General features: G+C 33.4%; 3 protein-coding genes across 4 annotated transcripts in view; 2 read left to right on the top strand and 1 right to left on the bottom strand.

Moving 5' to 3' along the window:
- LOC118271225 (ubiquitin-like protein 3) overlaps positions 1 to 3,546 on the top strand; it is a 154,939-nt gene extending 151,393 nt beyond the window's left edge. The window contains exons 3-5 of one of the 2 annotated variants that reach the window (XM_035587228.2): positions 665 to 832; positions 1,283 to 1,335; positions 1,717 to 1,863. In XM_035587228.2, coding sequence (XP_035443121.1) covers positions 665 to 832; positions 1,283 to 1,299 — 185 coding nt within the window. In that variant the 3' untranslated portion in view covers positions 1,300 to 1,335; positions 1,717 to 1,863. Of the gene's footprint in view, positions 1 to 664; positions 833 to 1,282; positions 1,336 to 1,716 lie in introns of both variants that reach the window. The other variant, XM_035587227.2, reaches the window with a different exon arrangement.
- A 637-nt stretch (positions 3,547 to 4,183) lies between these two features.
- Positions 4,184 to 14,508, bottom strand: LOC118271117 (DNA-directed RNA polymerase III subunit RPC3). The gene is made up of 12 exons (XM_050695871.1): positions 14,141 to 14,508; positions 13,686 to 13,807; positions 13,306 to 13,435; positions 12,412 to 12,616; positions 11,959 to 12,051; positions 9,452 to 9,619; positions 8,714 to 8,867; positions 8,172 to 8,292; positions 7,644 to 7,715; positions 7,166 to 7,315; positions 7,110 to 7,127; positions 4,184 to 6,492 (listed from the first exon to the last, which is right to left on the bottom strand). Exons 1-12 carry the CDS (start codon positions 14,285 to 14,287, stop codon positions 6,349 to 6,351), a joined length of 1,524 nt encoding a protein of 507 aa, XP_050551828.1. The 5' UTR covers positions 14,288 to 14,508; the 3' UTR covers positions 4,184 to 6,348.
- A 518-nt stretch (positions 14,509 to 15,026) lies between these two features.
- On the top strand, positions 15,027 to 16,469 carry LOC118271113 (MIT domain-containing protein 1). Its single transcript, XM_035587026.2, has 4 exons — positions 15,027 to 15,267; positions 15,358 to 15,596; positions 15,685 to 15,884; positions 16,219 to 16,469. Exons 1-4 carry the CDS (start codon positions 15,141 to 15,143, stop codon positions 16,379 to 16,381), a joined length of 729 nt encoding a protein of 242 aa, XP_035442919.1. The 5' UTR covers positions 15,027 to 15,140; the 3' UTR covers positions 16,382 to 16,469.
- Positions 16,470 to 17,486: the final 1,017 nt, after the last annotated feature.

Genomic DNA, 17,486 nt, shown 5'->3' with positions numbered 1-17,486 from the left:
TTCCATAATAATGTCAATGTGTTCCTCAGGTTTTTTGATGTGTAAAATTACGAGTAGTGTTTTCTTTCGATTTTATTACAATACTTAGAGTTAACCGAATATAATCATATATACATCAAAAGAAAGGGTAATGAGTCTAGTTTGTTGTAAAAATATTTTATTGATAAAATATGCAATAGTTGTGCCGTATATTCTAAAAAGGTAGAAATAATTCTGTTTTTTTTTCTGTGTTTCATGTTTAACCCGTTTTATTGTATTTTAAAGATTAACTAAAGATTTTAAAATATCGTTAAGATTGATCAGTATTCTTCAATCTTTTTTTTGGTATTCTTTTCTTTATTCTAGGCATTACGGTTCAGTAGCTATATAGGTTTTTTGTTACGACGAACTTGCGAGTCGCGCGCGGTTCGGATGCCGTGCGCGGCTGGACGTTAGAGTGGTTATTGTATATTTACTAAGTTGTGAATACAATAGAGCAATAGAGATGTTCATTGTTCATGCATTATGGGATTTTTTTTCAATACTATTACTATTACGTATTTTACAGATTAGATTATTATCAGTATACATAAGTTTAATCACTTATAAAATTATCCTCCGTTTATTTCGTGTAACGTTACACTTTACAAACAACAATCTAAAATTCTCAACTGTGACATTCCAGCGGACTGGGCGACAGAATGTGTGTCGCGCGCAGAGATCCTGCGGCTGATCTACCAGGGCCGGTTCCTGCACAGCTCGGTGACGCTGGGCGCGCTCGGCCTGCCGCTCGGCCGCACCACCGTCATGCACCTAGTGCCGCGCGAGCACTTGCCCGAGCCTAACTCACATGGTAACTACACCTTTTTGTATTCGTAATTACTTTTTTTTGTGATGGTCTTAAAATTCAGAAAGGACGTGTATTGTTTTTCTACTCCTCAAATGATGTATTCAGTCAGACTGGAAAAATTAACAATGAGAGTTGGATTGATTTTATTTTGGAGCCTATTTTATGGGTTTGGGGTTGCCATATTATTTTATAATAGGGCTTTTTAATAAAAACAAGACTTATGGAGTCAACTAAAATGAAAATAAAATACTTGTCAATATTTTTATTACAAATAATTTTACTATAAAGTTTTTTTAAAACAATACATGTCCTAATTTAGTTAGCTATATCGATTCGTAGATTATATTAATAAAATATAGTGCAGTAAATAGTGTGTAGACTGTGTGCAGACTATTTTTTTCTAAAAATAGTTGTTGCAGCTTCTTACAATTAAATGTGAGACTTGTTTTACAGAAGTCCGGTGGACCTAATGATCCCTTTTCCTGTTTCCTACCTCCTTCCTTTTTGTAAGTCCTCTGATCAAGCAGTACCTTGTACTACTTACTGTACTACTCATATTTTAGTTTATAGACTTAAGGTTTGAGTACATTGAGTTGATATTGACTTGAAGTATTTAAAAAATAAAACCATTTGAAAATATGTAAATAAATCTGTGATAGACTTTGAAGACTAGGTCTTTAGACTTAGACAGACCAGGAGTATCATGTTAAAAAGTTTTACAGCTATGGTATACATATGTATTGTGATTTATTTAAAATCTAGAGTATGTTGTGTAAAATTTAAATAAGTAGTAGCTATTTTAATACACATAATTTATTGTATTTATTTATTTATGATTTATTTGTGTGTTTGACTGAACTAAAACATGTCCCTTTCTCTATTTCCAGATCAACGGCAAAAAAGTAAAGGTGGTTCTAGCAGTTGTTGTTCAGCGTCCTGCTGCATATTGTAATAGCTTCCTGCGTGAGGGAGACGCACTTACACGAGCGGCAGTGGGCGTGAGTGAGACAGCCGACAGCGTTGCCGGGACGGACTCCAATGTGTTCAGTGTAGAAGCCAGGATACCATGTCGCCCAGAACAATACTTGACACGTTTCTGAACGAAGTTACATCACATTGAGACGCATGCGTAGCTCACTGATATCTTTTATTGTCAATTGTCGTAGTTGTAATGTTATAAACAATCGCGCACGAGTTGTGCGAGACGAGACCATAAAGGATCAAAGCGCACATCAATCGAGACTTCGTTGGGAAACGTCGCAAGTACCACTACCGTACGTTTCGACAGGTCGACCACGGTCAGCATATAGAACGATACTGTAATACTGTATATCTCACCGCGTAACTTATAGCTCGTTTTATAGATATCATGCTGCCCAAATACGTTAACGTTAGTAGATATATGGGATAAGGTTCGTCGGTATAAGTAAGCCTATGATTTTAATAGTTCCTGGACGTAATAGGTATTTGGCTTCCCGTCAATATTACTTTATCCCGGCTAGCAACATTAATTTACAAATGTTAGTATTATTATTTAGGCCATCATATATATAAATTTATATTACATTATGGAGATATTTATCTAAAATGACAAATTATTTAGTAAAACAAACGAAGTGTAAATTACCCTGTTTTGCATTGTAAATAGTATAATTGAATTAGGAGACTTTGAATAATTTTGTGATAAGTTCTTGCAATATTTGAATTTTTAATCTGTTTTGTTCTAAATTATGCTATTTACTGCGCTAGCTGTAGCTTGGGAGTGGGAGTAGTGCGGCCGAGGGGGCGCCACTCTCGCGCCATGCATATGTTTACTCGGAGAAACAATATGTATGTATAGGACACGACACGGCGACTGGTTCAACAGTGGTAAATTTTAGTAATAAAGCACTAGACTATATTCGGGATTCGATGAATACGTCTCGCTTACAGTTTGTACATGCTGCCTGCTTCGCGGTATAGTCGCACCTAGTGTCGCGGCGCGTACGTTTCGTTATCGTCTACTTGTAGTATACAGGTCCTCATGTCTTGGCGTTACCACAGTCTGATTACTTTTGTAAATATCAATTAGAGCTTTTTTATTATTTTTATTTACATCACAGATCTATTCCTTTATTATTCTTTATTTGGCTTCTTACACTATAGTTATAAAACCGTCGTATATTAAATTGTCTTAGGATTGAGTTGTCCTTATATTGTTCGGCCTAGCCCTAATTTTTGTTATAAGCTTAAAATAACGAATTATTTAAAAGTTATGTTCATTCGACTCAGCCGGTTAAATGCGAAGTGTTTTGTGATAGTACAAATAAAATTATTTACACGTTCAGACATACATTTGAAGGAAATTATGAACTCAGTGATAGCATAACGTTGAACAGTATTAGAGGAAGTAGAACACAGGCAACATGATGTCGGTGTGGTCCCGTGGTACGCATGTTGCTACATTGATTCCGACGTTACCTACATAAGTAGCTGTAAGTGGGTGTAAGTGGCTATAAGTGGCTGAGCGACACGACTGCCGACTGACTGACACGGTTCTTGCCAATCGTAACGTGTCCCTCTCTCGGGAATGAATGCAGCAATATGAGTTGTTATGATCCAATGCCAGTATGAATGAATTATATTTTGGTTGCTCTGTTTAGTTACTGTATGTATGTATTTTGTTAAGTTGTATAAAATACCTAGTTTATAAATAAAATAAATACAATTTTAATTTGCATGTTTCATTTTATTTCGCTTGTTACCTCACCTTTGTACATAGATGGCGGTTGATGCGTTTTTGGAAGCTTCCACTTAGTTATTTAACAGTTTTACACTGCTGTCCTTTTGAAATCTCATTTTTTTATTTATATTTGAGTTGCATTAGGCGCTAAGTGACACAAAAACTATTCATAATATAAATTAATATAAATAAATAACTGCTTTTGTAAACATCTCAAGAATGTATAGTCGGATAACGTAGTAAGGTCGATTCGTTCGCGTTAAGGTGATATCTTAGGGCAGATAGTCGATGTCTTCACTGTATTTTTAATATTTCCATAGAATAGTTCATAAAATAATCTGAAGTAAAAATAATAAGTGTTTTCGTGATCCGACTTTGATGTCTCTCGTTATTTTTATTTATGTGGAATTAAATGCGCACAAATTTTATACTAAACGATGCAGTACAATAATATCTTGTATATTTGTGTAGCTGATATGTTGAGAAGGACATAATTGTACAATCAAAGCTGATTATGTGCTGAAAGTAATACCTATTAATATTCTTAATAAGGAATTTATTCGAAAGCATATTAATTTAATGACGACTGAGTGGTTGTAAGAAGTTTATAATATAGGATTTTCTTCAGTTCCCGTCAAAGAGATTATTTAAATATCTAAATTAAATATTCAAGCGAGTTCTCTGTCTAGCAAAATACATACAAATGATTGTATATAATTATGATTGAATAACATCTTAACTAAAATCAGAAAGCATTTTTCTAATACACAATATATGTAGTAGTACATTAATTTAATATCTAGCGCATTATAAAGAAAATTTATTTACTTTTCCGTTATAACGAGACATCAAGTCGAGTCAAGGCGTGTAAATATTCAACAACTTTTTAATTTAGACAAATCTAGTATATAACTAATTTAGCTTGAAGTGGATAATTATCTTTACGAGGCGACACGGGGGTGCTGGCAGAGATTTCTTTATATATTACTGGAGAAATTAATTTCATTACGATTGTAGAACATGGGAGAGGCCTAATTACGAAAGAAAACCGAAAAATACAACATATATATGTAACGAATGATGAAAGAATGTTTCATTGTACTACAATAATATTTTCTATTAAGAAAATTTAAAGTTTTGTAGTGAAATATATGTATTTATTATTTCTAACAATCTTTGCCAGCACCCGCAGTGTTGATGTCTGAAATAAATAAATAATAAAATATTAGATGTCACTGTATAACAGGTGTTTAACGTACGTACATAATCTATATACTTGTTAATATTAATTCATAATTATAACAATGTTGATTGTCGTTTTCTTTCCAAGTGTTTTATAGTTGAGTTCACCGAGATATTTTGTTGGGGTTAGTGACAATTTGTGCAATATTAGATCTACATTTAATATTTTATTTTTCTTACAGAATTTTATACCAAAGTATAATGAAATTTTGGTCATTTTTATCTAGGGAGTTATCCATTCTAAGACAGTGTACTGGGTGTGATTGAGATGTTATTTTTAGACAAATAAATCTAGAAATACAATACAAAAGTTTGGCAATGAGAACAGTGTATAACAAAGTAAATAGGTAACACGTGTATGTTGTTCTTTGTGTTAAAAATACTATTATTTTCTCCCACAAGAGGATATGAGAGCAAGCACAAGCCAGTGCCCACGCTAAAACATGAACTTAATCGTTTTATTTTTTGTGGCTTAGTTTTTTTTATAGCAAAATTAAAGGTTTATTATCTTATTTATACTATACCTCGGTGAACTCACTATAACCTATTTCTATTTACACAAGTTTTCATTGTTCGCAATGAGATAGTAGAAAACGTTCGCTTCAAATTATACGCCATTTTGTTCAAATTACGTGTGACAGTAACTTGGTTAGAACTCAGACGTTTTGTAATAAATCGAATCGAAGGAATAGGTTGTACACTTTGAACAACTATTGAGTTTCAATGGGGTCAAATAAAATTTTAAGAACATATTTATGACTTATTTCTTTATTCATTTCCCTTACAACTAATTCATAATTATAATTATGTATGTACAATATTTTAACATTTACCGCTGTACTCAGTCATTTAATGGTTACTTAGGCCAATCCCTAGTCATTGTTTCCCGTACAAAATCATTACTAAGTAATCATTAAATGTCTCTGAATACGGCAGTTAAACTCACATACAAGCACACTGGAAGACTTTTCAGATTTGAACATGAAATTTTATTTTAAAGTCACTATTGAAATAAAACTGAATAACATTTTGAAAGAATGATACTGATAGTTATTTTCTATGCATAGTTTTTTTATCAGAAATACCAAGCAAGTCACATAAACCAAAGAAAAAACACAAAGAATCCATAGTTAGCACAGAAATGAACCACTTTTTACAAGTTTAGTCTTCCCTCTTAAAAGCAATCGTCAAGACATTTCGCAGCCATTACAATTTATGAATTGATAGATATATATACGGATATTTTCAATAACTTATTAGCTGTAGACTCGCTAACTAGATTCTTTTGGCACCATTTGCTTTTTTATGTTATAAGCCGGTAAACGAGCTGACAGATCACCTGATGGTAAGCAATCGCTGCCGCCTATGGAAACCCGAAACACCAAAGGCGTTACAAGTGCGTTGCCAGCCTTTTGCGGGTTAGGAATTTAAGGGATTTAATTATCTCATACTTAAAATGAAACTAATGTCAGAATTCTATCTTTAGTTACCGATTCTACAGCTAGATAGGTTACTGAAAACGACCGTTAGCAGTCTTTATCTGAGATAACTATACTTATTCAACATATGGATACATGAAATACCATTTGAATATAAAGAGATTTCTATCTAGTTCTAATTCTGCTGTGCTCAGCTGTTTCAACCTCTTTTCAACGCCCTGTAGTACGGCCAGCTCAGGGGGAGTTAGAGTTTCTTCCACCTGAAATATTTTTAAAACACATTAATTACTAGCACTTCCGCGCGGTTTTACCAGCTCTGCTCGGCTCCTTATGGCCGTAACGTGATGTTTTATAGCCTATTGCCTTCCTCTATAAACGGACTATCCAGCACAAAAAGAATTATTCAAATCGGGCTAGTAATTCCGGAGATTAGCGCGTTCAAACAAACAAACAAACAAACAAACTCTTCAGCTTTATAATATTAGTATAGATATTTTTCTAATAAGTATAGTGAGACATACTAAGTTAACCAAAAATCACGTTTTACTACTAAACTAGTAGAGCTTTTCTCCGTTTAATGTACATGAGTAAACCGTAATTTTTAGTTAACATTAATTATGGTTTATGGTGTATAAGTATAAAGTATTTTGCGATTATCCGACTAGTTTCAAGCTACATCCATAGCCCTTAAACGTAACTGATGTATTATACTCATTTTAAAATACACTTTTCTTTTCTTATATTATTTTAAAGAGGTCATCAAAGACACAGTAGTGTGAGTATATTATTATCAGAGATCGCATATTACTAGTCAAGTATGAGTATGAGTTGTGAATAATAAATAAATAATATCATGTATTAGCCTATAGGTACTTACATCATCAATATTCCGCTGAGTACCGTACATCTAATTTTATCGACAAAAAAATAATGCGTCTCCCCGCGCAGTCGCATGCCGTGCACTATGGTGCGCACGCGGCGCTGCTTGTCCACCAGCCGCGCATGCGCGCTGCGCTCGTGGGCGGCGCGACGCAGTACGTTGTGCAGGGAACGGTAACACATCTCTAAACCTGTATACGCCACCTGAACATTACATAAATCATAGTTATAGCATTTTTGAAGCAAAAAAGGCACTTGAAAGTTAAAAAGGCATTTAGAAAGTCAAAAGGGATGTTATTTTAAATTGAAAATTATATGTAATTAAGATATTTATGTCTTTTAGTAAACTTTACTGAAAACTTAACAACGAGATGGTAATGATAACCGAAGATACTGACAAGTGAAACATTGTCATGATATTGTATTTAAGACCCTCGCCATTAAAATGTCGATCATGTCAAATGTAAAAAGCATATAAAATGCATACTAAAGGACATTATTTAAACAATAAAATCATATAAAGGAGACTCACACTGTGTAACTTGACATGGTATAGATATATCGCTTTCGCCATACCGCCCGCTGAAGCCGGTTTTCTCATTGGCTGGAAAACAACAAATAAAGTAAGATTAGTATGATTTCTTATTAATTACTAAACCGAATCTAACAACAAGTTTTATTTCTAATAAAACATCAGGATTAAGATTTGAGACAAAAAAGCTACCAAAGGAATAAAAGCGGTGTAACTAGGAAATACAACTCGCGAGAATGAGGCTCTCTAGGCTGAGGCTGAATTTCGCGAGATTATAAAATACATTCTCACGAGATCTAATACGAGATCTTGTCTATCTCGTATTGAGTTTGCATTCCCCAGGTGTAATAAAAACGACTTTGTTTTTATTGTAATAGTCGTATTTGTAGGATGTAGTTGGACTATTGGTGCCACCGTGAAGGTTTTAGCGAAGTAAGAATCCCACTCTCTCCTCTTCCTTACTAAAAACTAGTCGTCTATTGAAGGCCTCCCCCATCATCGAAATAAAAAAAGAAAGTACTGTAGTACCTGTACACTGATGAAGTGTTCCTCCATCAGTTTGTATGTGAGCTGCTTGCATTCCTTGTTCACTAACATAGCATTCTTCTGTATGTCATCTTCTTCTATGTACTTCTTTGTGTATATTAACCTGGAAAATATACATTTATTACATAATGTTCGAAGCGAAGCGACTAGAGTCCCGAATTTCAAACTAGTCCAGCAGTTTAGAAGATAAATCATAACAAACATGACATGTACATATATGTCTTGATTGTTATACATTACATTTGAACATACATTTATAGATGTTAAATGTAAATAAGTTATGACTCTTATGACTTTAATAACTTTATTCCTGATATTTCGCCTTATAAGAGAGGCCTGGATTCATATTTTAATTAAAAGAAATTTAGGTTTAATGAATTAAAATGTCCTTTTCGATGATGATTTCATGGTGATGTAATTATTGTTATTACTAAAAATAGTAGTGAAAAGTGGGTTGGAGATCGCATTAAAAAAATAGGTTCATTAGAGAGTATTGCTGGCTTATAAAACAAAGTCATAGTTACCTAAATATCCTAGCGGCCTTGGAGCCGAGTCTCTCGGTGACGCAGTGCTCCAGCGCGCAGAGCACGAGCTGCAGCGCGGCGTGCCGCGACCGCACCGTGAACTGACCGCTGCCCGCGTCGCCCACGCGACGGACGAAACCACCGCCGTTCTCCTCTGTACATTGTTATAATGAAGTATAAAAAAATGTAAAAGTAGCAGGAACACAAATAAAATAAATGAAAAGTAAAGATGTTTTATTTACTTTTGTATTTACATGTTATTGTAACGTAACCATAAGCATGCATGAAAAGACTGATGACTGTTGATGTAGCGAAAGAGGTATGTAAGAGTCGTAGCAATTGGCGGTTCATTGTCTCTGCCTACCTAACCTCATGGGAGACAAGCGTGAGGTTTTGTATGTATGTATGTAATGTAACCATCATGCTTCTTTTATTTAATGAAGGGGGAAGCACAATGATGCCGAATCAATTTAATCTGAAGCAGTCTCAAGTTTCAGTTACTGGCAAGATACTATTTAGTTGGGTGCTTTATTTATTATTTTTTAGGACTAGGATTTTCTCCTGTACATACAGACAATTTACAAACATACAAGTTCACATACAGTTAGACCCGAAACAACAATCTGTGGATCACACAGAGTAGTTGCTTCGTAATCGAAACAGTTGCACGGTAAGTATCTAGTCGCGTGTATCGTGTAGTCAAATAATAATATGAATATGTTATCAAACGACACAAACCTAATACTTTAAGATACTGGTCCACAAACTGGTGCAGCAGCGGTTTGTCGGTGGCGGCGCTCCTGCAGCGCTCGCGCAGCTCCACCGCGCACAGGGGACTCGACTCCGGCGCCCACGGAGCTGACGTCAGGTACATCTTCTCCAGTAGAAACCTCATCAATTCTCCAGCTGTAAAGTGTATGAATATCGTGTATTGCAAGTTGTGTTACTCAAGAGTGATCAGATGAAATTATGACGTATTTTTTATAGTTTTACTAGCAAACCCGGCGAACTCCGTTTCGCCACCAATAATTTTCTCTGATTTCCTGCTTTTCTATTATTTTTTCCTGAATTTTCTTTGCTATAAACCTCACGGAGCCCGAGAACTTTCCAACGAATGCCAAACCGTGGAAATCGTTTCGTGCGTTCTGGAGTTATAGCGTCAGGAAGGAAAACCCGACTTATGTTTATATTGTAGAATAGCTTTTGCCCGCGACTTCGTTCGCGTGGAATAGTGACTTCCGGCAAATTTTTGGTTTTAACCACATAGTTCCCGATCTCGCGGGATCTCTTCAAAAATGAGATGTGGAAGATATTCCAGGGAACTCTTCAAAAATCAACATAATGAGCTCTGCGTTTGAATTTAATAGATGTATACTCACTTAGGGCATTGAAAAAATAGTTTAAAAACGGACTTAAACTAACTTAAAACTAAAGAAAGCTACGAATTACAAATTTATAACAATTAAAAAAGAAACTATATTACAACTATCCTCTATGCTATAATAACCAAGCTTAAACTAAATAATTTAAAAGAAACGACTTAAATTTAATCTAATTAATTTATAAATTAGACTTACAATTTTATTAAAAAAACTAACATGAGTAACTACTAATAATCGATATCAAACTAAACCTACGTTAAATAGTTTAACCAAAAAACCAGGAAAACCCAACAAATAAACTTATTAATTGACAAATACAACGAAACCAATTTAGAATATACGAAACAGCAGGACCACTACAGACAAATAATCATACGACTGATAATACACTTTTTCTACGATAGTACCGAAGCGCTCGGCCGATACCCAACCAAATGAATGTAACGAAACCATAGCGCGATCTATTTCGATCCCAACGCCATCTATCGAGGATAAAGACAACTTGGATTATTTATTTATACTCCGTTCGGGCATTTTCTTTGTACTAAAAGTTTAATTATATTGAATTATTTTTTTCATACCTTTTTACTATTTATTTACTTTTTTTCGATGAATTAAAACAATAACATGAACCGAATGTGTAACGATCGACATAGAATTATCTATACTCCGTTAGAGCATTTTCTTTGTACTAAATGTTTTATTATATTGATATTATTTTTTTCATACCTTTTTACTATTTATTTACTTTTTTTCGATGAATTAAAACAATAACATGAACCGAAGTCGTGTAACGATCGACATAGAATTATTTATAAATAATTTATTTCTTATTTTTATTTTTTGATTTTTGAAATAAAAATATATCTATGTCCTTTCTAAGGTTCTAAACTATATCTGTACCAAATTTCAACCAAATCGTCAAATAGTTGCGGAGATTAATGGTATAAGCATAGAATGTTCGACGTGATTCTTTAATTTGACATAACTTTTTTATTTATGAACCGATTGACATGAAACAAACACTAAATGTAAATTTAAGCATCCCACATATATTCGTGAAAACCGCATCCAACTCGGATCAGCCGTTTCGAGATTAGCGCGCACAGACGAACAGACAAACAGACAAACAGACAAAAAAAAAGTTAATTACATTTTTGGGTTCGACATCGACATAACAATAACCCCTGCTATTTTTTTTATTTTTATTTTCAATGTACAGACAGCACTTTTCTACGATTTTATTATATGTATAGATATTATTTTTTTCATACCTTTTTACTATTTATTTACTTTTTTTCGATAAATTAAAACAATAACATGAACCGAAGTCGTGTAACGATCGACATAGAATTATTTATAAATAATTTATTTCTTATTTTTATTTTTTGATTTTTGAAATAAAAATATATCTATGTCCTTTCTAAGGTTCTAAACTATATCTGTACCAAATTTCAACCAAATCCGTCAAATAGTTGCGGAGATTAATGGTATAAGCATAGAATGTTCGACGTGATTCTTTAATTTGACATAACTTTTTTATTTATGAACCGATTGACATGAAACAAACACTAAATGTAAATTTAAGCATCCCACAATATATTCGTGAAAACCGCATCCAACTCGGATCAGCCGTTTCTGAGATTAGCGCGCACAGACGAACAGACAAACAGACAAACAGACAAAAAAAAAGTTAATTACATTTTTGGGTTCGACATCGACATAACAATAACCCCTGCTATTTTTTTTATTTTTATTTTCAATGTACAGACAGCACTTTTCTACGATTTTATTATATGTATAGAAGATATTGTCACAAGACAGGGTTTTAATGAAAAATAAAGTTATAATAGAAATGCATACCATTTTCGTCAATTCTCCTAGTGATAGCTTTAATCATGATCTCATCCCTGAAGTCGAGGTGGAATCTGTCGTAGTTCACTCTCCAATAAATATCTGAAAATTAAAAGTGAGTTACAATAAATAATATTGAAATAAGGATATTGATTTTTTTGTATAGAAGCACTCTTTCATATTGTCAGTATGTATATGAGGACCATGTTAAATCAAAGTAAGTTCTACCATTTGTGTTGCGCATTGCAATGTCTCTGCATTGTTCTCACATATATGTAATATGCGTTATCCAACACAAAAAGAATTATTCAAATCGAACCAGTAGTTCCGGAGATTAGCGCGTTCAAACAAACAAACAAACTCTTCAGCTTTATAATATTAGTATAGATTATTGATTGGAAAAATGTATCAGAGCAATTTGTAAAGCAGCAAGCAAAACCAGATAAAAATAAAGAAACTCACTATCTTTAATATCATTGATGTGTCCGTTGTTCATGGCTTGGACTAAAGCTCTACTGTCTAGGTCAGGCACGATGGTGGCCACAGGCACCAGGGTTGGGATCTCACTACCTTCCTTCAACTCAGCTACAGGCGCCTGCTGAATGTAGCCCGCAGTCACCAAACTTATGAACATGTCTTTCAGACCTAATATTGTTATACTCTTTTCCTGAAAATCAAGTTGATAGTTGTTAAAAATAAGAATTATTTTGATAATAAAGAGTTGATCATTAGAAGTACAGTAGAACTCCGATTATCTGAATTAATGGGGACTGGGACCCATTCGGATAATCAAATATTCGGATAATCGGATTAAAAAAAAAATGCCATTGAAGATAATAAAAGCTATGTTTTGATATTGCACTATTTTTTTATTGAATTAAATTGCGGGGGAAGTTAGTATATGCACAATGGCAAGTTAAGACAAGTCAAGTTAAGACTTGACGCGGAAACACTGGCTTTGCGAATAATACCGCACTTAGACTTTTTTGGACAATTTTTGTGATTCGGATAATCGGCGATTCGGATAGTCGGAGTTCGGATAATTGGAGTTCTACTGTAGTCAATAGACTAGACCAGACTATCAAAAGGTATGCTTTAATTGTTAATTATTATTAACTTAGTGTATGCATGTAGCATAATAATATATGTAATTTCATATACATGTAGTAAAACAATTTTTGTGCTTCTTAGCAGTTTATTTTTTTTTATTTTTAGCAGTTATTACAATATTACAAACAGACATTCCAATTTTATTCCCATACCACTCAGGTAATCCATATATTGTTTACCGCCTACATCATAAAAATAGGACTAATAAAGAGTTTCAGAACTTACCTCAATGTCTCTATACTTTACCTTATCGTCTTTAAACTTAGTGGCAATATTGAAGAGTAGTGTGGTGGCTGTGCAGGTGGCCTGCTGCAGTAACTCTTCAACCAGCAGCTCCGCCTCGCTCCCGTACTTGCTCTTCATTTGTAGCAAGTATCTGATATAAACACAATTTGGGATTATAAATTAATTCCATCCATCTAAATTATTATGTTTTTGGGCTTACTCACTGTAAATGTTTGATGAGGAACTTGATAGTTAAATATGTTTAAATCATTATTTTAGAATGTCACACAATTGAACTGTACAGTTTGAACTGAATCAAATTAATAATAGATAAAACTGCACAGTTAAATCGCAAGTTGTCTAGGATGCATAAATTGTTATAATAGTGACTAACAACTAACCTGGGGTATCTAATGAGTAGCAGCACATTGTCAGGGAGTAGCTTGTAGTCCACGATCACGTCATTGTATGGTTCAAATGTCGCCAAGTCAAACTTGAGGAGTGTGCGAAGACTGTCTATCACCTGAAACCATGATTAATATACTATTTGTAGATAATGCTTTACGATTAAAGCTACATAATCGTCATCAGTCTGAAACTCTCCCACTGCTGGGTAAATGCTTCTTCTCATACGCAGAAGTATGCGTGGTATTTATGGTCTTTCCTTCTTCATGTGATAACAGAATTGGTTAGAAAAAGACCATTATCGCACATGTTAATTAGTTCAAATACGATGTTTAGGTTGCTTTTATTGATTAATAACGTTTAAAGCGCCAGTACATACATAAATACATTTATACACTCTATAATTTTTTAACATAACCTAAATACCGACAAATATAATTGTAATAATTACCTGGTTTCGTGGAAGTCCTGTATTCCTCACAATCATGCTGATGGGTCTACTGCCATAACTAAATAAGTCATCACCCACTTTCTGCACAATTTCACCAAAATGTCTTTCTAAAATTGCCGAAACAACTCTTCCCATCTGATGCGACATTTTTCTATCAAAAATGAAGTCACAGTGTACAGTAAATTAATCGGTGGCTTTTCAGTAAAGATACAACTCAACGATATTAATTTAAGATCATGTTTTATGATGCTTTAGCTTCAAAATAGACCACAAGATTCGAAGAAAATAGAGGTTATGTTGTGTACTTTGTTTACAACTTTATACTTTCAAAGAGACAGATGACTACTGACTGACTGACAACTAAAAGTAAGACCACAGACTCACAGAGCTCCACAAGTCCACAGAGAGTAGTACTTTTTTATTCAAAAATTTTACGTTCCATTACTCGATATGGGACTATGTTACGCGTACACGTCGACATAAAAACCTGTGCTGAGTGGCAGATACTAGTATCCATATTAAACATTAATAACCATTAATAAAATATATAACTGTAAATTTAATTATAGAATTAGTTATAAAAAAAAAATTCGTTTTAAAATTCGTCGCGAAATCATGCGTGAAATGTAACGGAGTTGGTGAAAAACCTATTTCTATTCAACGATGTTCATTTACAGATATCGTAACGTAATAGAAGTTTGAAATAATTTTTCGAATTATGTTCTATTTATTTTTATTGACCTGCTTTTGGTTTTCTGTGTATATTTACCTTGATAAAATTAGGGTAAATATTTATTAATTTATTTTTGTTTCTATACAATATAAATTCATTTTTTGCGATAACTTGTACATCACAGCTGACGTTTGTTTTTAAGTTATTTCATACCTTGTAAACACTATTCGAAAGTCAACTTTTTGTTATTTGTTCGTATTCGTGATTTAATTTTCAACAAATTAAGCTGTATGTGTCCCAGTAGTTTATTTTGTGATTTTTTACAACATGAATATAGAAAGTGCTGCAGTGAATATCCTCAAACGAGGAGTTGAATTAGATACTAAGAAACGGTACACAGAAGCACTAGTATGTTATCAAGAAGGGCTACAAATACTAGTAGACAAAATGAGAGGTAAGTAAAAATATATTAAATTGTTTGCATAAGTTGTTAAAAATATAAATCATTAAATAATTGGTATAAATTAATGAATATACTTTACAGGTGAGAATGACGATTCGTCCAAGGCCTACCTTAGAAAAAAAGTTGAAGAATACATGAACAGAGCAGAGACAATAAAAAAGTTAGTCTTACAACAAAAGGAGGCTGGACAGTTTCATGAACAGGTGCACATAGAGAACAATTCTACTGGCCACAGTTACAAAACTCTGTTTGGACGATTTTTAGATGACGATGTGAACTATGTTTCCATTGAAGATCCTTACATAAGAACTTTTCATCAGGTAAAACATAAAATAAATAATAGTTTATGACAGGCCCTATTTAAAATACTCGATCTATTTTTAAATAATACTTCTTTATTTTTTCCAGTGTCAGAATTTTCTAAGGCTATGTGAACTGTTAGTCCGATCTTGTCCCAACCTCCAATTGATTGAATTAATCACATCACAAGATAACAAAACGGCAGGGGATCAAAGAGAGTGGTTTACTAACTTAAGTAATGACTTATCTAAGTACAAAATAAAGTTAATAGTGAAATTTTCAGAGACTTTACATGACCGGCAGATCACGTGAGTACATTCTACCATTATCTATTAGAACTATCTACTCTTTGTTTTCACGTCACCAGTGTAGAATTGTAGAGTGTATGAGTCAATAATATTTACTGAGCTAAGTGCTTTTAAGAGGGTAACAACTATAGATAAACGTTAGTCTAGAATATTCTGTTTTTGAAAATATTTTAATTTAATAATTGAACCATATTTATCATCAATCTATTAATATTTGACAGTTACACTTGAAATAAAAAAACCTAATTATGCAAGTGAAACTGAATATTTCTTGTGTGATTTTTACATAAAATAATCATTATAAAAATGTAATTATTATTTTTATTCATTTCAGACTGAGTTCGGGCTGGATAATAAAAATTGGCAGAGGGCTAGACTACTTCAAGGCACCGGAGAACAAGTTCTGTTTAGGTGTCTACGACTTAGACCTTCGAATGTGCCACGAGACCACCGTAGACATTGTACACTCTAAAAATATTAAACAATCATATGGATGATTGTTAGTTATTTTAGTAATAAGTATATTTTATTCTTTGAATTTTTTTATTGACAGATGACATTAAATCATTATTAACTATTGTTATACATTGGAGTTTCTTTTCATTGGTAATGTTTTTCATACAGCATGATAAAATGTTGTAGGTACACTTTCTAAGATTATTTGGACACCACTGACAAATGGTGAAGGAAAACATTGTGAAATCGCCAAACCGCATTGATCAAGCGTGGTGATTAATGCTCAAACCTTCTCTGTGGGAGAAGAGGCTTTGGTCAGCAGTGGCCATTAATAGGCTGTTGATGTCATGTGAACTTATGTACTATATGTACATTAGTTAAATAAACGCAGTTGCATATACCTACATAGATAGGATAAGACCTTGCACCACAGAAAAACATATACTTCACAATTATTAGTAGGTACACAATATATATTATGCAGTAATTGCAGGCTTATCACAACTTACACGTGTATAAAGTGAATCATTTGTTTATAATAACAATATGCATAGATGTAGCAAACAAATCGGTAATTTTATTACCAGGGCAGGAAGTCCCTATGGTGCTTAGTGATTACAGAAATCGGTTCTAAGCCATGAATTGATTTTCAACCTTAGGCCTCTGTAATACAAGTGAAATCTTTAATATTGCACTATTAAAGTTTCTAGTTCAGCCTTAGGAATTGTTTTGTTTCATAAAGCTTGAATAAACCAACCAATCAGCGCTTTCGTTTCGATTACTTTACAATAAAGCAAACCCGTACTAAGCGTACTGAAATCTGTTTAGTAGAAATCTGTTTGTTTTTCTAGTTAGTAACTATGTAGAAACTGGCCGCTAGAAGTGAATATTTCTTTGTAACTAACATGTCAAAACAATGATTAAGTGACATATTATTATCATTAAAAGGAACCGATATTACCTAATTTAAACGTAGTTTCATACATATATCGATTTTGTCTAGCATTCTGTATATAAAAGCTACGATTATATGAAATGGATCCCTCTGTTGTGGTGAAGAAGTTTGTGTCCTACAACAAATACCTGTTCTTCAATATGAGCAAAGTTCTCCTGTGTTTAATATTGGGTTTCACATTTACTCTTGTT

This window comes from Spodoptera frugiperda, chromosome 9 (genome assembly GCF_023101765.2).
Source record: "Spodoptera frugiperda isolate SF20-4 chromosome 9, AGI-APGP_CSIRO_Sfru_2.0, whole genome shotgun sequence".
NCBI lineage: Eukaryota > Metazoa > Arthropoda > Insecta > Lepidoptera > Noctuidae > Spodoptera > Spodoptera frugiperda.
This window is presented reverse-complemented; position numbering and strand designations above follow the sequence as displayed.